Here is a 20,645-nt window from a genome sequence, read left to right as displayed (position 1 = left end):
CTCGCGCCTTAGTTTCGTTCAAAGCCCCCCCCCTTTGATGAAACTAAGGCGCGAGGATTCTTTGAGCACCCAAACGCCGCTTTCCAACCGGAAAAGCTCACCTGGAAGCATTTTCTCGTCAGACAAGATGGCAGCGCCCAGCAAACCAGCGGCCCGGTAGGAAATGTTCCACGGACCAGTACCGGTCCGCGGCCCAGTTGGGGACCCCTGGACTAGAGGATAAAACATATAGAGAATGGTTGCAGGGACTGGGTATGTCCAGTTTAATGCCAAGGACTAGAGGAGACATGATAGCAATATTGCAGTATTTGTGGGGCTGCCGCAAAGAAGACGGAGGTGTCACCCTATTTTCCGAAGGACCTGAAGGAAGGAGAAGAAGCAACGGATGGAAACCGACCAAGAAGAGAAGCAACCTAGAAATAAAAAGAAATTTACTGACAAAGGAGGACAATTAACCGATGGAACAACTCGCCACCAGAAGTTGTGGATGCTCCATCACTGGCAGTTTTGAAGAGACTGGACAACGATTTGTCTGAAATTAGATAGGGGTCGGACTAGAAGACCTCCAAGGGCCCTTCTAACTCTGTTATTCTGCTAAGATGAAGATTTTTTGGCATTCAACCCAGCCATTGATTCTGTGGACTTGGAAGTGCAGGTAATCCTCAACTTACAACCATTCATTTAGTGGCTGTACAAAGTGACAATGGCACTGGAAAAAATGTGATTTATGAACAGTCCTCGCACTTACGACCGTTGCAACATCTCCTCGCATCATGTCATCCAATTTGTGGCGCTCGGTAACCGGCAAGTATTTCCGAAGGTTGCAGGGTCACGTGATTGCCATTTGCGTCTTTCCCAACAAGCGGTCACTGGAAGAATGATTCGCTTAACAACCCTGTGATTCACTTAACAGCTTGCTGTGATCTGCTTAACAACCATGGGGCAGCAAACTCCAATGTGACTCACTTATAAATCGTTTTGCTTAGCCATGAAAATTCTGGACCGAACTTGAGCTCAACGGTTCTGTTGTTAAGTGAGACACTTGTTAAGTGGGTTTTGCCCTGCCTTACGACCTTCCTTGCCTCTATTGCAAAGTGACTCCCCTTGGTTCTTAAGTTAGTCACCTGGTTGTTAAGTGAATCGGGCTTCCCTGCTTCTGAGAAGGTCGCACAAGGGGAAAATCGCGTGACTCTGGGGGCCCTGTGACCGTCATAAAAATGAGTCGGTGGCCAAGCGTGTGAATTTTGATCGCGTGATTTGGGGGCTGGTGCGAAAGTGTGAAAAACAGGTTTTTTTCAGTGCCATTGCAACTTCGAACAGTCGCTAAATTAACTATTATAAGCCGAGGACTCTCTCAACCGGTAAGAACGGTGAGTGAAACCTGTTTGCCTTCCCCTCCACCCTGCCAGGAAGTGCTTCTATTATCGGGACCGTATTCAAGGGGGAATTTGGCCCAGGAAGTCTCTGTCTGAGAATGAAATGGGTGCCGTAAACTCAGTACATCCACCGAAGGCGAAATGGTGCAATAAATCATTGCGTAGGGTTGCATCATTAAAATATTGCTGCATCGGGCACAACACCCAACATCTGCAGGGAACAGAGGCATGGTAGATGCCAAAGTGTTAACATAGCGACAAAACAATCCCTGCATGGCAGTTGGGTTCACGTTTTTCAACCGTGGCCCCTTTAAAATGGGTGTACTTCAACTCCCAGAATTCTCAACCCCTCTTAAGGTTGAAAAACACAGGATTAGATAAACAGCAACTGGTGTCTTTCCATCTCTTGGTTTACCTTCTTTCTGCAAGCCGACTTAAGCTTAGCAACGTCGCCTCATCTTGTGGCAGGGAGTTCCATCTCTTACCGAATGCAGGTGGTGTAAAATTTTGGTTCGTCTTCCATTTCTGCAACACGGCTTCATCAAGCGATCCCAAGTCATTGTACGATGTGAGAGTGGGCAAACAGCTTTTTTTTATTAAAAAATATATATCAGAATTTACCCCTTTTCAGATTTTTTTTTTAAACAGAGTTGGAAAGGACCTTGTAGGTCATCTAGTCCAACCCCCACACCCCACACCCCAAGCAGGAGACAATACACCGTTTCTGACAGATAGCAGTCCAGTGTCTTCTTGAAATTTTTCTGAAGGGATATCTTGGTTAGGTTGTTGAAATCCACTGATGGATTCTAAAATGAGTGCCAAACCACACAACAAGGAGATTCTGAAGACCTCCATAAAAATGGCGAAGGTCGTGCCAACCAATCCACAAACCTTACAAAACTTGGAGCTTTGATGTTGATATGGACATGACAAGCGTGGCTAATTTCCCACCCGTGGTTGACCTCTCCAAGTCACAAGAAGAAGTAGTGCAAGCGGAAATAGTGGAAATAGTGACAAAGAAGGATCTGGGATCATCCTCCAAACTTCTAGAGAACTTCTCCATGAAGAGACAATTAAATAATAATAATTTTGAAGGCTACCTGGATGTTGTTACGTCTTGTGGAAACCAGCCACCATAAGAACTTTAAGTAGACTATCAAGCACCAAGATAGGAGCGTCCTTGTTGTTTGGGAATGTTTTTCACAGTTAGGACTTCAACCAATTGCCACCCCTGAAGGAAGTATAACTTATCCTTCGTAGGAGAGATATCTGCAGAAGAAATTTCTCCTCACGTTCAAGATGGAACTCAAGTGAAGTAGATCAACTGAACAAGAAGACACAGTGGAAGCTATTCCTTGCAAAGAAGAAACTGGGATCATCCTTCAAACTTCTAGAGAACTTCTCCAACTTTCTAGAGAACTAGGTCAAGGTCTTCTTCACCATGGAGGAAAGCATGTAAAATTCAAATTATAGGAAGTGTTGCAGTCATTACATCTAGAGGGAGGAAGAAACCTGTTGGTGTATTCGAAAACTAATTACTTCTTCATTCCAACATCATGTTTGCTGGATGATTAGCTTATGAAATAGATTTATGGGGAAAAAATATTTCATGCCGTGAAAGAAATGAAGAGATGCCATTGTCATAACACTGCTTCCCTTTGCATATCAATCGGAGGTGCGGCTATATATTTAATGTTGGAGAGAGATCAAAATTCAGAATATCCAAAAGGGTTTTTCACGCCCCTTTTCATTATTATTTCATTATATCCGAAAAGGAGGGAACGAGCCTCGACTTAGGCCCAAAATTTTCCTCTTATGTAAGTGAGACAGTTCTGAAGTGACCTTAGCCTCATTTTACGACTTTTCTTCCCACAGTTGTTAAGTGAATCCCTCCAGTTAAGTCTGTCATAGAGTTGTTAGGGGAATCCTGCTTCAGTGCCATTGTAACTTTGGTCACTAAACAAACTGTTGCAAGTTGAGGATTTCCTGTAGATTCCGTGGCAGACATAAAAATTCAGAGACACCAGCCTTTTCACGGACTTCTTCGTTGTATTTCAAACTTTTATGACATGCCGTGTTCCAAAATGAAGGCATAACGTGTTGTTTCTCTCTCTCTCTCTCTCCCTCCCCTTTCTCCGCTTTCAACTTTCCCCAAACGGTGCCGGGTTGACTTAAGTGGGACATTACGTCTCCACTTTCTGCTGAATGAAACTGCACCGGTGGCATTTCTGCCTGCAGCAGGCTTGGCAGCTTTTCAGACTTTGTGGATTTGAATTCCGCAGTCAGGCAAAGGATTTTTCCGGCATTTGGTATGAGTGGGGCGAGAATAAATGCAGCTAGACTGCTTTATCGCGTTTTTTTTAACAGGGTAACTTTTCTTAATAGACGGTGGGAATGCGGTAAACATATATCTTGACTTCAGCAACATTGAAAGAGAGAGAGAGAGAGAGAGAGAGAGAGCTGGCTGGGGAATTCTGGGAGTTGAAGTCCCCAGGTCTTAAAGTTGCCAAATTTATACAGTCCTGGTCTACAAAATAGTTTACTCTTCTTTAAGCGATGCACTTCCAGGTGTGCTGGTTCCCAGGTACATCATCCTGAGACAGCACAGCCACGCTTATCCAACCATGAGAAACGTAGTCCAATGTCTCTCAAATCTGTGGGGACAACCCTTCCATCCACAGCTGAATATCTAGCTAGAAAACCCAGCCTCCAACCTTGATCCTGGCTGCTCAAGAAAAAAGCCACACCTGGAGAACAGGTTTTTTTTTCCTGCTTGCCCTAACTTGCAACTCCAAATAATAGGGAAGGAACAGAATATTAGAGGCTGGAAATAAAAATGTGTGTTTCATTTTTCTTCTAAGCCTGGTAATCTCCTTCTCAGCAGTGTTTCTCAACTTGAGCAACTTTTAAGAGGTAGATTTCTGTCGGCTGGGGGATTCTGGGAATTGAAGTCCACCCTTCTTAAAGAGCCAGCATGAGAATTCTGGGAGTTGAAGTCCCCAGGTCTTAAAGGGCCAGCACTGGAATTCTGGGAGCTGAAATCCACCTGTCTTAAAGGGCCAGCATTGGAATTCTGGGAGCTGAAATCCACCTGTCTTAAAGGGCCAGCATTGGAATTCTGGGAGCTGAAATCCACCTGTCTTAAAGGGCCAGTATTGGAATTCTGGGAGCTGAACTCCACCTGTCTTAAAGGGCCAGCATTGGAATTCTCAGAGCTGAAATCCACCTGTCTTAAAGAGCCAGCATTGGAATTCTGGGAGCTAAAATCCACCTGTCTTAAAGGGCCAGCATTGGAATTCTGGGAGCTGAAATCCACCTGTCTTAAAATTGCTGAGGTTGGAAGACACTGTCCTAAAGTCAAAAAAATCCTTTCATTTACTTATTTTTTCTTCCTCCTATTGCAATCTTTATAGATAGTGCTTGACTTACAACCATTCGTTTAATGACCATTCAAAGTTACAACAGCACTCAGAAAAAAAGTGACAGGACTGTTCTTCACACTTCTGCAGCCTCCCCGTGGTGAGGCGATCAAAGTTCAGATGCTTTGCAATGGCATGTACTTATGACAGTTGCAGTTTCCCAGGGTCGAATCATCCTCTTACAGATAATCAGAGTTGGAAGGGACCTTGTAGGTCATCTAGTCCAACCCCCCACCTAAGCAGGAGAGACACTTCTGACAAGCAAAATCAATTGGGAAGCCAGATTCATTTAACAATCATGTGAACTCACTTTAACAAATGCAGCAATTCACTTAATAACCACGGCATAAAAATGAGTAATACTCTCTCCGCAACCATCTTAGCCGCAGAAAGGTTGGATTCGACTGTGGTCATACGTCGAGCACTGTCTGGACTTGACCCGCCGTGAGCCAGAAAGCAAGGCCTTCGCTAGAGACTGTAACCTCCCCCAAAATAAAGAATATAAGTTCTGCTTGTGGTTGCAAACCACAAATTGCTGCCCGGGCCACTAAACCACGGTGTGTCCTGCGGATCGAGCTGCAGTTAAAGGCAGAGGAAACTAGCTGGGCTGGGCTTGGATCTAGATTTTATTCAAGGGAGAGGAAGCAAGCGGTGGAATCTGGAGAATTCACATTATCTCTTCGAACGTGAATTTTTGGCCGGCCCTGTTCCCCCCATGCAGGCACAGGGTGTTCTCGGACTCCTTATCTAACCCTCAATAGCAAAACTGAGGCTTAAGGCCAAAGTCAATCCTCCAAGCTCCACTTCATAAAATGTCTGTTTTGAGGCTGTACAGCAAACGGAGGTGGGTTTGTTGCTGTTTGGGTGTGAGAGTTGGCTTCAAGACAAACCGGCTGTTGTTTTCACACAATACATGAAACCTGGGTTATCCAAATAGGTGCTGGCATTTCCAAAATGACTGACGCCCGAACAGGTCCATCGTATTTCTACCTAACTTCGTAGGTGGTTTAGTGACCGTTCAAAGTTACAAAGGCAATGAAAGAAAAGAGGATCATTTTCACTAACGACCGTCACAGCATCCCCGCAGTCACGTGGTCAACATTCAACCACTTAGGGACTGACTCATATTTACGACGATCCCTTGGTCACGTGATACCCTTTTGCGACCTCCTGAAAGTCATTAGGGAAGCCAGATTCGCTTAACAACCGGGTTGTTATTATTTCTGTTTCAAGAACAGAAATAATCAACTCAACTGTAGTTATAAGGATTACTTATATTAAATGTATAGTATCATAGGTGTCAAATCCTTTTCCTAATTTGGCATTCTCTGTGGGACCACAAGGACACTATCGGAAGGGAACATGGGGCTTGTAGTTCAACCAAGACTTACGGCCGGTGTGTCCACAGGGTATGATCAAAAGAGTCAAGCGGGCGGCCACCCCTCCACCCAAATTCTTAGCAAAACGAATGCTTCAGCTCTACCCTTTAAATAGTAAAATAAATGTAATAAATTTGTGTAATCTCTAGATATAAAAAGTACAACTTTAAATATACATATATGGCATTGTTAGGATTGGTTGCAGAGTCGGCCAGATGTTGAGACCAGATCTGGCGATTTGGTCCACCTCTTCAGTCCTTCCCAAGGACCTGAACAAAAGGCAGATGTGGATGTTAAATAGTATAAAAAAAGATTTTTGGGGGGTAGGATTTAAGCCATTCCAAGTTGAGCTGCCTTTCACAATTGACCAGTAGTAAATTTGTCAATTCCAATGTTATTCAAATGCTGCTCCGGTCGTTTGACATCGCACACTGGGCATCTATGATTATTGGCACCTCCCTGTCATTAATTCTATTAATTGTCAAATTACAACAATTAATTTTCCCTCCCACATTTTTTTCCCACTGGCAGGCCCCAACCCACAACCCTCAAAGGGCACTCACATTCTGGTCCCCGTCGGGGGTTCCTCGCCTGGCATGGGCTGGTCAGCGGAAATGACCAGCTCGGACGACAACACCATGTCTATCCGAGTCTGCCCCTCGCCCAGAGCAGTGATTGGCAAGTACCAGTTCAGCGTGAAGACCCGAAGCAAGGCTGGCGAGTACGCTGCCCCCTTCGACCCCAACAACGAGGTGTACATTCTCTTCAACCCCTGGTGCGCAGGTAAGTTCTGGGGAGAAATAAGTGGGCGAGAGAGGGAAAGACGAGTCCAGAATTGCCAGCCTGGCTGTGTGGAAATGGACGTATCGCAACTAAGATGGGATCTCAGCTCCCAGAATTCCCTTATTAATAATTATATCAGATTATCGATCCGTTTATATGTCATCAGTTAAAGAGTGGCCCTCTATTTTTTTAGAGAGGACAATCACTTTGGAAGGATGGAGAGTGGGAGGAATGGATAGATGGATAGAAGGCAGGCAGGCAGGCAGGCAGGCAAGGAAGGAAGGAAGGAAGGAAGGAAGGAAGGAAGGAAGGAAGGAAGGAAGGAAGGAAGGAAGGAAAGAAGGAAGGAAGGAAGGAGAGACGGATGAATAAATGAATGAAAGAAAGGGAGGAAGGAAGGAAGGAAGGAAGGAAGGAAGGAAGGAAGGAAGGAAGGAAGGAAAGGGAAGGAAGGAAAGAAGGAAGGAGAGATGGATGAATAAATGAATGAAAGAAAGGGAGGAAGGGAGGAAGGAAGGATGAATGGAAGGAGGGATGAATGGAAAGAAGGAAGGAGATAGATGAATGGCAGGAAGGAAGGAACAATGGATGGATGAATGAATAGATGAATGAATGGAACAGAAGGGAGGGAGGGAGGGAGGAAGGAGAGATGGAGAGATGGATGGATGGATGGATGGATGGATGGAAGGAAGGAAAGAAGAAAGGATGGATGGATGAAAAGGGAGGGAGGGAGGGAGGAAGAGAGATGGATGGATGAATGGAAGGATGGGTGAATGGAAAGAAGGAAGGAGTTATTCATTCATATCTTTGCTCTTTTTCTTAATAATGATTTATAGCACTTCTCAAAGCTGGGTGAATTACTCCAGATTGGTCAAAATTGGTCTTTCTGTGAGTAACAACAATCTCAACAGACACATTTAAATTGACTTAAGGGGTTTTGCCTACATTACATAAATATAGCGTAACACAGTCCCTGACTTACAGTCCTTCATTTCACGACCAAAGTTTCAACAGTCTTACGACCGTTGCAAGATCCCCACAGTTACACGATCAAACTCCAGAAACTTGGCGCCAGACCTCTATTTACAATAAGGTTGCCGCCGCCCGGCGTCGTGCGATCCCCATTTTGCAACCTTCCCAGCCAGCTTCCAGCAAACAAGGAGAAGTCAATGGGGTAGCTGGGGTTCACTTAACGACTGCACGCTTCCCTTAATGACTCCAGCAATTTGCTTACCCACCATGGCCAAAAATAAAAAGTCCAACTGGGTACAGCGCAACCGCCTCCTCGCTTAACAGCACACACCCCGGTCTCAGTCGTGGTCATAAGGACGAGGACCAACTGCCTTCTGCCCTGTTGATGGCTGGGTTTTTGCGTCTAAAAATCGGTGACAAAATGGCTACCAGCCTTTGCCTGAAAAGAGGTGATCTCTGAGAAGTTGCCACCCCGGGGGTTTTTATTTCCCACGGTTCTCGTGAAAGAGGCTCAACGCACAATCCGATCTAAATCTCCTCGCCACAACACGCCCTCTTGACCTGAGTGCGAAATTTAATTTTAATTTTTCTGCCCGAGTCAGCAGGATGTGGGAACGATGGACTGGATGGCCCAGAAAGAAGAAGAGAAGAGAGGAAGAAACAAAACAAAAAACGAAAAAAGTCATTATTTTTCCTTTCTTATATGGTTCTCATCCATCTCTCTCTCTCTCGCCACACCCCAAACCTGTTTTTTTATCAAAACGAGATAATTTTTGGCTTCTGACAAACCAGCTGCATTCCCACAACATATTAAACCCGGGTTATCGAAACCGAGTGCTTTGTATTTCCAAAATGGATGACCCCCCCACACCCAAACAGATCCCATCCTATTTTAGGGAATGGGTTTAAGTTTCGCTTTATCAGTTGTCCTTGACTTACGACTGTTTGTTTAGTGACCATTTGAAGTTACAACGGCACGGATTCCCTTAACGACCATGTTATTAACTTCCCCACGGCAGTGTGATTCACTTCACAGCTGTAGCAAGCAGCAAGGTCGTAAAACGGGCACACAAACATCTCGCTTAGGAACTAAAATTTGGCCCTCGATTGTCATCGTAAGTCAGCCCCAAACATATCGGTCCTATTTCAAGGACTGATTTGTAAGTTTCACTTTTTCAATCGTCCTTGACTTATGGCTGTTAGTTTAGCAGCTGTTCGAAGTTACAACAGCACCCAAAAAAGGGGGGCTTAGGAGCTTTTTTCACCCTTACGACCGTCACAGCCACCCCTGTGGACATGTGATCAAAATTCATGCACTTGGCAAGTGATTCATATTTACGACGGTCACCGTGTCCCCGGAGATGCGCTTTTGCAACCACCTGACAAGCAGAACCAGCGGGGATGCTGGGTTCGCTTAACAACCATGCGGCTCACTCCACGACAGCAGTGATTCACCTCATAGCCGTGGCAAGCAAGGTCGTAAAACGAGCAAAAGGTCCCTCCGCTGGGGAACAGAAATTTAGGGCTCGGTTGTCGTCGTAAGTCGAGGACGACCCGTTAAGTGGGTTTATTTCTGCATTTGAAGGTATTTCTGACGAGATCGGAGTTCAGTTTGAGGTCAAGGATTTAAGAGGGGGGAAATGGGAATTTCCCCATCCCTGCCTTTTGTAAATAAGATATCTCTGACTTTGGAACCTTCTGGAAGGAAACGTGGCTGTTCCATATGCAAAAATTTAGGAGTGGTATCATGCTTTCCCCACCCCTGTTTCCTTCCTGAACTGCAGGGAAGGCTGAGGAGAAGCAGAAAAGCCAGGGTGGGGAAAGGAATAAATTTCTCCCTGCTATTTCTCGAAAGAGACCAAAGTAAATAAATCTTTAGCTTGGCACACAGAAGGGAACATTAAAAACCAAAAAGGAAAACTGGGACTCACACAAACACACGCTCTAAATAGGTATTGTTCTCCAAGCAGAGAGGAAAAAGAAAGATAAAATCCTTTGATCCAGTTTTTATTTTGATCAAACCTCAGGAAATGACTTCAGTACACTTGACCATCCATCTCTGAAATGTTCTTTTTTTTTTCACCCAAAGAGAGGAAATACTTTTCCTCTTTTCACCACAGCCGAGCCCAAAATTTACATCATTAAGTGAGTTTTGCCCCGTTTTACAACCTCTCTTGACGCAGTTGCTAAGGGAATCCCAGCAGTTGTTAAGTGAGTCACTCCATCGTTAAGTGAGTCTGGCTTCCGCCTCGACGTTGCTTGTCAGAAGGTTCGCAAAAGGGGATCACCTGAACAGGGGACATGGCGACCGTCATAAATATGAGTCAGTTGCCAAGCGCCTGAATTTTGATCACATGACCAAGGGGATGCTGTAACGGTCGTATGTGTGAAAAACGGCTGCAGGTCACTCTTTTTCAGTGCCATCATAACTTTGAACGATCACTAAACGAACCCTCGTAAATCGAGAACTATTCGTATTTTTAAAAGTATTTTGTTGTTATCCTTTTTATGAGGCTAATTTTTTTCAAAGAGATCCCAGAGCGGCACACACAAGAGACAAAAGTAAAAACTAAATACATTTTTATTTGTTTCAAGATTATTTTTATTTAGAAAATCAGCAGAGGCCCGTTTTTATTTTTATTTCCCCAACTAAAGGATGTTTTAAAAGGGAGATGCGATTGCCCAGGTGTGTTTCGTGGCCGAGTTGGTTCCTTCCTCCCTTTAAAATATATATATTTTAAGAGGAGAACAGAAACGGCTGGAATTTTTTCCACATTTACTTGAATTTTCCTGGTTTTTCTCCTCCTCAGAGGATTCGGTCCACATGCCACAAAGTGACTGCCTAAAGGAGTATGTGCTGAACGAAACAGGGAGGATTTATTATGGGACGGAAAGTCAGATCGGGGAGCGAACATGGAACTACGCGCAGGTAAGAGATGGGAAGGTTAGGAAAAGGGAAAAGAGGAAAGGGAAGGAAGGAAAAATAGGAAAGAGGAAAGGAAAAGAGGAAAGAAAAATAGAAAGGAGGAAAGGAAAAGAAAGGAGAAAAAGGAAAGGAAAGGAAAGCAGAAAGGAGAAAGGAAAGGAAAGGAAAGGAAAGGAAAGGAAAGGAAAGGAAAACTGAAAATGATGCAAACATGGCTACATTTCTCATTAGGGCAGGGAAATCTCCCAAATGTGGTCAAAAAAGTCAAAATGGCCGCCCCAACGGTGCAGTCATGATCCAGAGGTTTATTCTTTTGTCCCAAAACCAACCAGAGGACCTGGGAAGACATGGTCCCCTGCTCCAATGACCTTTCTTCTTGTCTCCCCTCAGTTTGACCAAGGAATCCTGGATGCTTGTTTGTTCATGCTGGATAAGCGGGGGATGCCTCATGCGAGCCGGGCAGATCCGATCATGGTTTCCCGTGTCGTCTCAGCCATGGTGAGTGGTGAATGGCTTCCTCTCCCTTCCCAGGCTCTGGCAATGGATCCAGAACCTTGTTTAAAAAGGGGAAATGTCAATTATTATCTCATTCGTCTTCCCGTATGCTTCTCCTTGTTTTTGTGCATAACTTCCTCTGTTGCTTCAATCAATTCTCCTTATCCTTTCCTTTCTATAATATCCCATTTTATACTCTGTATTCTACATTTTCCTTTCTTTTCTCTCTTTTTTTCTCTCTTCTTTCTTTCTCTCTTTTTTTATTCTTTCTCTTTTTTCTTTCTTACTCTTTCTTTTCTTTCTTTCTTTTTCTCTTTTCTCTTTCTCTTTCTTTTTCTCTTTTTCTTTCTCTTTTTCTCCTTCTTACTTTCTTTATCTCTTTCTCTCCCTTTCTTTCTCTTTCTCTTTTATTTTCTCTTTCTTTTTTGTCTTTCGCTTTTTTCTTTCTCTCCTTTTCTTTCGTTTTCTTTCTCCTTTTCTTTCGCTCTCTTTCTTTCTCTTTTTTCTTTCTCTCTTTTTCTTTTTCTTTCTCTCTTCTTTTCTGCCCCTCTCTCTTTTTCTCTCTCTCTCTTTCTCTTTCTTCTCCTTGGGCATTAAACTAAATAAATAAATCCAAGCGTAGCAATAACTTACCAACTGAGTGCAGGTAGTCCTCAACTTATGACCACAATGGCAGCCATATGATCCCTGTCAGGGTTCCGAGGGATGCCCTAATTAATTCATGAGCCTCGAGCCAAGTTTCAAAAGAAATCCAATTATTTATTAGGAGCAACATGTCAGCACTTTCTTAAGTGCGGCTGGCTCTGCCCCAAATAATTTACTGCCCACCTATGACCCTGTTTCCCCCCTCCTCCCAGGATGTGTCATTAATCAGATTCTCCAAACGATAGAAAACACGCCTCTCTGGCTGGCTCTGGTAACCTGAGATACAATCTGTAGAAAGGTATGCGTGGAATGTGCTTCTGGTCATAGCAATTGAGCTGCTCCATCAATTCCCCCCCACCCACTTATGGCAACCTGAGAGCAGACCAGAAATGCTTTACAAGTTGACAATCCCCTTTTGCGACGGTCTGACAAGCCAAGTCAGCCAGATTGGCCTAACAACGGTGTAACTAGCCAGTGCAGCGATTCACTTAACAACCGTCTCCCATAGCAAGATAACTTTTGGGCGAGATTGTGGTCGTAAGTCGAAGATTATCTTGACCCAAACAAGAAAAGATCACCCTTCCTCAACTCTGCTTCGGTTTTTACCCACCCGTTCTGTTTGCAGAGATTTGCTAATAAGGTCTCTTCTTCACCCACGTCTCTGTTGGAATGAGCGGCAGCCTTGAAACCTGATGAATTAACAAATCTATGAATTAATTGACGGGGATCTGGTATGGCTGGTTGGATCAGCCGGCTTCTGTTCTAGGAAGTCACACAGGTCAAGCCAAGGCCTGTTTGTGTTTTCTGCCTGCTGTGCCACCCCTTAATTGGGGCGCATCTCTTGCAATATTGGGGAACAAGATAATTGCTTCGTTTCTCAACGATTAATCAGAGCCGTTTGATTATCGTTAAGGCCAGATCGCTGTGGCCTGAATTCACAATATTCTACAAAGGGCCACAATGCAATCAGAACAGAGCTGGAAGGGACCTTTGAGATCTTCTAGTCCAACCCACTGCCCAAGCAGGAGACCCTATACCAAGGGTCTCCAAGCTTGACAACTTTAAGACTTGTGGACTTCAACTCCCAGAATTCCTTTGCTGGCTTTGCTGGCTGAGGAATTCTGGGAGTTGAAGTCCACCAATCTTAAAGTTGCTAACGTTGGAGACCTCTGCGCTCCTATACCATTTCAGACAAATGGCTGTCCAGACTCTTCTTAAAAACCTCTAGTGATGAAGCACCCACAACTTCTGGTGGCAAGCTGTTCCACGGGTTCATTATCTTCACTGTTAGGGAGTTTCTCCTTAATTCCAGGTTGCTGCTCTCTCCTTGATTAGTTTCCATCCATTGTTTCTTGTCCTGCCTTCAGGGGCTTTGGAAAACAAACGCCCTCTGGGGCATCCCCTCAAATACTGGAATACTGCTATCGTGTCTCCCCCAGTTCTTCTTTTTCTACCCAAATCTTGCAACTGTTCTTCGTATGTTTTAGTCTCCAGGCCTCTAATCATCTTAGTTGCTCTTCTCAGCACTTTTTCCAAAGTCTCAACATCTTTTTCGTGTAATGTGGTGAGCAAAACTGGATGCATTATTCCAGGTGTGGCCTTACTAAGGCTTTATCAAGCGGAAGTGATTTTGATTCTATGCCTCTGTTTATACAACTCAGAATTGTATGAGCTTTGCTATCAATGCTGGGTGCCTCTAATTTATATACTTGTATTTAATTTCCTCTCAGCTTTTCTGCTTTTCCTGTTCCTTGGCTCGCCCAGGAATTGGGTTAGCTCTCAAGATAATTCTTGTCACTGCAGTGTGCAAAAAGTTTATGCCCTAAAAAACTTGAAGGGGTCACAACGATCTTGAGAAACCACAAAGAAATGACCTTAGAGAAGTTACTGGCATTTAACACAGCAAGAGTTACCGGCGTTAAAAAAAACAGAAATTCAGCCCAGGAAACAGAGAAAACCTTGAAAAGAATATCAGATATTTTACACAAAGCAACGATTTTTTAACGTTACAGGTTATCCTCTCCAGAATGGAGATCACAAATTCGGTCGTTCACTGAGCCGCCCCGATTTCAGGTCCCTTTTTCCATGGTTGTTAAGTGAATCACTGCAGTGGTTAAATGAATCAGTCGGTCATTAAGCAAATCCAGCTGCCCCCCCCCCCAGACTTTGCTTGTCAGAAATTGCTTGGGAAAGTCACAACTGGGGATCACATGACCGCAGGATTCTGCAACCGTTGTAAATACGTGCCAATTGTCAAATGTGCATATTGTGATCACATGATTATAGGAATCTTTCAAGGATAATAATTACGAGGATTAGCCATAACTTAACTCATTTTTTTCAGTGCATTGTGACTTTGAACAGTCCCTAAGAGAAAGACGGTTGTAAGTTGAGGCATCCCAGTAATGTTTTAATGCCTGACCTATAAGTGATATACAGCCTTTAAACCTTTAATAACCTTCCTTTCTTTCCCTTTTTGTTCTGCTTATTTTGTTTTTTTAAAAAAAACGGGTTCCTTCCTGCATTTTTTCCCCCCATTGTTTGTCCAGCTTTTGAAATTTCTGTTTAAACATTTTTCTATCTTCCTCAGCAAATAAAATAAGTTGAACTGAAAAAAAAAATAGGAAGGGAAAGGAAAAAGGCTTTCATCAAGCTTTCAGAGCTGATGCCACCCTTTCGAGGTAGGCTTGATGGGTTATCCGACTCCATAAATATAATAGGAACCTGGCTTTGTAGAGATGGGTTAAATTAAAGGCTTTTCTCAACCTGGCCTACTTGAAGACATGTGGACTTCAACTCCCAGAAGTCTTTGCTTTGCTGGCTGTGGAATTCTGGGAATTGAAGTCCACACGTCTTCAAGTAAGCCAGGTTGAGAAACACCTATCTGTCTGTCTGTCTGTCTATCTATCTATCTATCTATCTATCTATCTATCTATCTATCTATCTATCCATCCATCCATCTAATCATCTAGCCATCCATCCATCCATCCATCCATCCATCCATCCATCCATCCATCCATCCATCCTATCTCTCTCTCTATATATATATATATCTATCCATCCATCCATCCATTATCTATCTATCTATCTATCTATCTATCTATCTATCTATCTATCTATCTATCTATCCATCCATCCAATCATCTAGCCATCCATCCATCCATCCATCCATCCTATCTATCTATCTCCATCCATCCATCCATCCATCCATCCATCCATCCATCCATTGATCTATCTATCTATCTATCTATCTATCTATCTATCTATCTATCTATCTATCTATCTATCTATCCATCCATCTAATCATCTAGCCATCCAACCATCCATCCATCCATCCATCCATCCATCCGTCCATCCTATCTCTCTCTCTCTCTATCTCCATCCATCCATCCATCCATCCATCCATTATCTATCTATCTATCTATCCATCCATCCATCCATCCATCCATTATTATCTGTCTGTCTGTCTGTCTATCTATCTATCTATCTATCTATCTATCTATCTATCATCTATCTATCATCTATCTATCTATCTATCTATCTATCTATCTATCTATCTATCTTCCTCGACTTGTGACCACAATTGAGCCCAAATTTTCTAATTGCTAAGTGAGACATTTGTTAAGTCAGTTTTGCCCCATGTTGTGACTTTTCCTGCCACCTTTGTTCGAATCTTTGCAGTTCTTAAATTAGTCAGCTGGTTGTTAAGCGAATCCGGCTTCCCCATTTAGTTTGGTCATCAGAAGGTTGCAAAAGAGGATCCTGTGAGCCCGGAGGTACTTCAAACAGTCATCAACACAAGTCAGTTGCCAAACATCTGCATGTAAATCACGTGACCGTGGGGATGGTGCCATGGTCGTAAGTCGGAAATATGGTCCTAAGTCACTTTTTTCAGGGCCATTGTAACTTTGAACAGTCGCTAAGCACACTGTCGTAAGTCAAGGACCACCTTTACAACTGTATATAAGTAAGAATCGTGGTCCCCAACATCGTAGATGCATTTAGCATCAGCCAGATGCTTAAAAACACATCCGCCAGATGTTGAAAAGGTAACCAGACACCGGGTACATAATACATGTGGTGGACATGCACGAAGCAAATAAATATTTGACAAAAATGCATATATGGTTAGAAAAACATGTTAAAAGCGGCACACAGATTATAAGCCAGAAATATTTTTGTTAGGTACCAGTATTATACCTGAAAAGGGAATTTATATTTAATATGACATGTTTTGACAGTGGCAAGAATTGTATTTGAACAGTACTGGAAAAAAATGAGGAAACACCTTCAGAAAAAGATGTAATTTTTTAAAAATAAATTAGATTGTGCTGAAATAGACAGGTGGACGCTAAAATTAAGAGAAAAAGAAGATACAGAATGTTTTCAAACATGGGACTTCTTTTACAAATGGTTGGATAATAGAAATAGAAGTTAGGACCGGGAAATGTATTATTATGTAAACAAATGGATCCAGACAATGCCCTGTTCACTAAACCCCTAATATACTCTGTTTCCCTGAAAATAGGACCTACCCTGAAAGTAAGTCCTAGCTTGATTTTTACACAGGCACCCAATGTAAGCCCTACCTCCCAAAATAAGCCCTAATTAAGACTCCACCCACTCCAGAGTGGACAGGTAAAAATTAAGCTAGGTTGGGGATGGGGGTGGTGGAATTGCCCTACTACTTACCTTTGGGCAGTTGTAGCCAGGCCTCGCACACCCCAACACCTGCCTTGCCGGCCCATTTCTTCTGCAGTCGGCAAGGCTTTCCTGAAGGCTTCTGGATCGATCCGGAGTTATCGGCTGTTACCGGCTGCGAGGCCTTCAGGAAAGCCTTGCCGGCCACAGAAGAAGCTCCTGAAGGCCTCTGACGGCGAAAAGGAGGCCAGGGGTGACACACACAAGTGAGGTTAGTCAGTGGATGACATCCCCCCAAAATAAGACCTTTTTTGGTGGGAAAAAATATATAAGACAGGGTCTTATTTTCGGGGAAACATGGGTATGTAAAATGAAAATATATAAATGAGCTGTTAAAAAAGCAAACACCATAGATGCTCTTGGCCTTATTTTGATCCATGACAACGTTGCATTTCTGCACAGGTGAACTCTCTAGACGACAACGGTGTTCTGGTGGGAAACTGGACCGGGGACTACTCCCGTGGCACCAACCCTTCAGCCTGGGTGGGCAGCCGAGACATCCTTCTGAAGTACCACCGTACCGGTTACCCCGTCCTCTACGGGCAGTGCTGGGTGTTTGCAGGCGTCGTGACTTCAGGTAATTGGTGTTTCCTGTTGAGGCGGGGAGGTTTGCGGGTCACAAGGAAAGAAGCGGGAACGTCAGATTTAACAGATTTTTAACAGAGGGACCTTGTAGGTCATCTAGTCCAACCCCCCCACCCAAGCAAGAGACTATAGATGGTGTGACGTTGTGGGTGTCTTCCTCCCTGGAGGTTTTGAAGGAGAGATTGGACAATTGTTTCTCTGACACGATGTAGGATCTCCTGCTTGACCAGGGGGCTCGACTAGAGGACCTCCAAGGCCCCTTTCAACTCTGTTATTCTGTTACAACTACTACTACCACTTTTTAAGAGGAGATTGGATAACCATTTGTGTGAAATGGTCTAGGGTCCCTCCTTAAATGGGGGGCTGGACTAGAAGAACCAATAGGAAACATTTTTGAAACCCACCTCTGCCCGGAACTCTACAGCTGTCACAAATATGAGTCAAAACTGCCAAGCATCTGAATTTTGATCAAGTGACCCAAGGGATGTAGTGACGGCCGTAAGGGTGAAAAAACGGCCCTAAGCTATTCTTTTCAGGGCTGCCGTAACTTCGAGCGGTGACTAAACGAAAGGCCGTAAGTTGAGGACTATGTATAATTCCCGATGGCAGGCAGAAAACAGGCAAGCTGAGTTGCTCTGGCCTGTTTTTTTGCCTGCCAGCTGAAAACAAAATGTTTTCATGACCTGTTGTGAAGGTGTGATTTCACTACATCACAACTCAGGAATTTAAAGGAGTCTGGGCGGTGACGTCTTTAAGGGGGTGGGGCTTACAGGGCATACATTACGCTGGGCAGTGCTGATCATTTGTGCATCTGATTATAAATTCCTGAAAGTTATTCTTAGCTCGGGTATCGGCAACCCGTGGCTCTAGAGCCACCTGCGGCTCTTTGGGCCCTCTGCTGTGGCTCCCTGTTAGGTGGTCCCACCACTGGCTGGCCTCGCTTGGCCTGAGAAGGTAAAACACACACACACACACACACGCACACACACACACACACAGAAATAGGAGGGAGGGAGGGGGAGGAGAGAGAGAGAGAGAGGCCCATTTCCCACAGAAAACACTGGGAGCCACAAAACCTGGGTAGGCGTGGCTAGGATGTGGGTCATGTGACTGGGTGGGAGTGGCGTTGAGTTGGCCACGCCCACCCAGGTTTTGAGGCTCCCGGTGTTTTCTGCGGGAAAACGGGTCCAAATGGTTCTTTTGAGTGTTTTTAAGGTTGCAGATCCCTGCCTTAGTTCATCAAATGGTGCCAGAATAAATTAACTGTGGCTAATCCTCCACCTCCAAGGCCAACATTTCTATTGCTGAGGGAAACATCTGTGAAGTCAGCTTTCCCGCCCCACTTTACGACTTTTCTTGCCGCGGTTGTTAAGTGAACCGCTGCCGTCGTTCAACTAGTCACACGGTTATTAAGTGAATCTGGCCTATTGAACTTGCTTGTCGGAAGGTCACCAAAGGGGATTCCCATGACCCCTGGCACACTGCGGCCATCATAAATATGAGTCATGTGACCGCGGGGTTTCTCACAACGGCGGATGCTAAGCGTGAAAAACAGCCCTACATCACTTTTGGGGGTGACGTCATCACTTTGGATGGTCACTAAATGAACTGTTGTAAGTCGAACACAGCCTGTTTGTGAGGTTCACACGTGCTATATCGCTGATTCCATTTGAGCGCACTGTGTGTTGTGCGACCTCAAACCTGGATACGGTAGTTCTTGACATATCAAACCCGGATACGGTCATCCTTGACCAAAATTGGCCCCCGAAATTTCTATCTATCTGAAGCAAAGCAGTTGTGAAACGTGTCCCTACCAATTTTACGACTTCCCTTCCCGCACACACGGTTGTGAAGCCAATCACCGCGGTTATTAAGCGAATTGTGCGGTCGTTAAGTGAATCGGGCTTTGACTTTCCTTGTCGGAAGATTATTGGGGTGGTCACGAAGTGGGGACCACATTGCAACCCTTGTAAATACACGCCGGTTGCCAAGCGACTTAGTTTAAATCGTGTGAACTTCTGGACGGTTGTAATGGTGAGGACTGGTTGCAAGTCACGTTCTTCCGTGCTGTCGTAACTTCGGGCGTTCGCTAAAGGAACGGTTGTAAGTTGAGGACTACCCCACATTACTGGCCAAAGACTTGGGGTTCGCATGAGCCTGGCTGCTCGATCGCTTTCGAAAAATCCCGCCGACTTTTTGGGATGCTGTCCGAGTAGAACCACTAGGCCTCCCTGCTGATACCCCTTCCCGTCTGTCCCTCTTCCTCCCTAGTCCTGCGGTGCCTGGGCATTGCCACCCGGACTGTCACCAATTACAACTCAGCCCATGACACGGACGTCAGCCTCACCATGGACATCTACTTTGATGAGAATATGAAGCCCCTGGAGCACCTCAACGCCGACTCTGTGTGGTGAGGACACGGGACCTCCTCCTCCTCTTCCTCCTCCTCCTTCTCCTCCTCTTCTTCCTCCTCCTCTTCTTCTTCCTCTTCCTCCTCCTCTACCTCTTTCTCCTCCTTCCTCCTCCTCTTCCTCCTCTTCCTTCTCTTTCCTCCTTCTCTTCCTCCTCCTCCTCTTTCTCCTCCTCCTCTTTCTTCTCCTTCTTTTCCTCCTCCTCCTCCTCTTCTTCCTCCTCCTCTTCTTCTTCCTCTTCCTCCTCCTCTACCTCTTTCTCCTCCTTCCTCCTCCTCTTCCTCCTCTTCCTTCTCTTCCTCCTTCTCTTCCTCCTCCTCCTCTTTCTCCTCCTCCTCTTTCTTCTCCTTCTTTTCCTCCTCCTCTTCCTCCTCCTCCTCTTCCTCTTTCTCCTCCTCCTCCTCCTCTTTCTTCTTCTCCTCCTCCTTCTTTTTCCTTCTCCTCCTCTTCTTCCTCCTCCTCTTCCTCTTTCTCCTCCTCCTCCTTTCTCCCTCCTCCTTCTTCTTTTCCTCCTCCTCCTCCTTCTCTCCCTCCTTCTCTTCCTCCTCCTCTTTCTCCTCCTCCTCCTCCTCTTCTTCCTCCTCCTCTTCCTCCTTGTCTTCCTCTTTCTCCTCCTCCTCCTCTTCCTCTTTCTCCTCTTCCTCCTCTTCCTCCTCTTTCTCCTCCTCTTTCTTCTCCTCCTCCTCCTTCTCTTCCTCCTTCTCCTCCTCCTCCTCCTCCTCCTCCTCTTCAGAGTTTCAGTTTCACAGCAGCACCAAGCAGCTTCAGTACAGAACAGTTGAGCTAAGCCACGCCCAGGCTCCTTGCTGTTTCCTTCTTGCTCACACAGCAAATACTGCTTCAGTTTCCAAACAGCCCTCAACTCTCTCACGCACTGACAGGATGCCAGCCAGATGAATACCGATGGATGTTGGTGGGCAGAGAGAGAAAAATTTTCCCCTTATTTTCCTCCC

The 20,645-nt window shown here is 44.8% G+C and overlaps 1 protein-coding gene across 1 annotated transcript in view; it reads left to right on the top strand.

Annotated features, from left to right (window-relative positions):
• TGM1 (transglutaminase 1) overlaps nucleotides 1-20,645 on the top strand; it is a 52,607-nt gene that overhangs the window by 22,762 nt on the left and 9,200 nt on the right. Inside the window, exons 4-8 of the mRNA XM_026721946.2 lie at nucleotides 6,706-6,957; nucleotides 10,740-10,858; nucleotides 11,246-11,353; nucleotides 17,099-17,273; nucleotides 19,553-19,691. Coding sequence (XP_026577731.1) covers nucleotides 6,706-6,957; nucleotides 10,740-10,858; nucleotides 11,246-11,353; nucleotides 17,099-17,273; nucleotides 19,553-19,691 — 793 coding nt within the window. The remainder of the gene's footprint in view (nucleotides 1-6,705; nucleotides 6,958-10,739; nucleotides 10,859-11,245; nucleotides 11,354-17,098; nucleotides 17,274-19,552; nucleotides 19,692-20,645) is intronic.

This window comes from Pseudonaja textilis, chromosome Z, assembly GCF_049901715.1.
Source record: "Pseudonaja textilis isolate UNSWEBS1 chromosome Z, rPseTex1.2, whole genome shotgun sequence".
NCBI lineage: Eukaryota > Metazoa > Chordata > Lepidosauria > Squamata > Elapidae > Pseudonaja > Pseudonaja textilis.
Note: the sequence above shows the minus strand (reverse complement) of the source record. Positions and strands in the feature narration are given on the sequence as shown.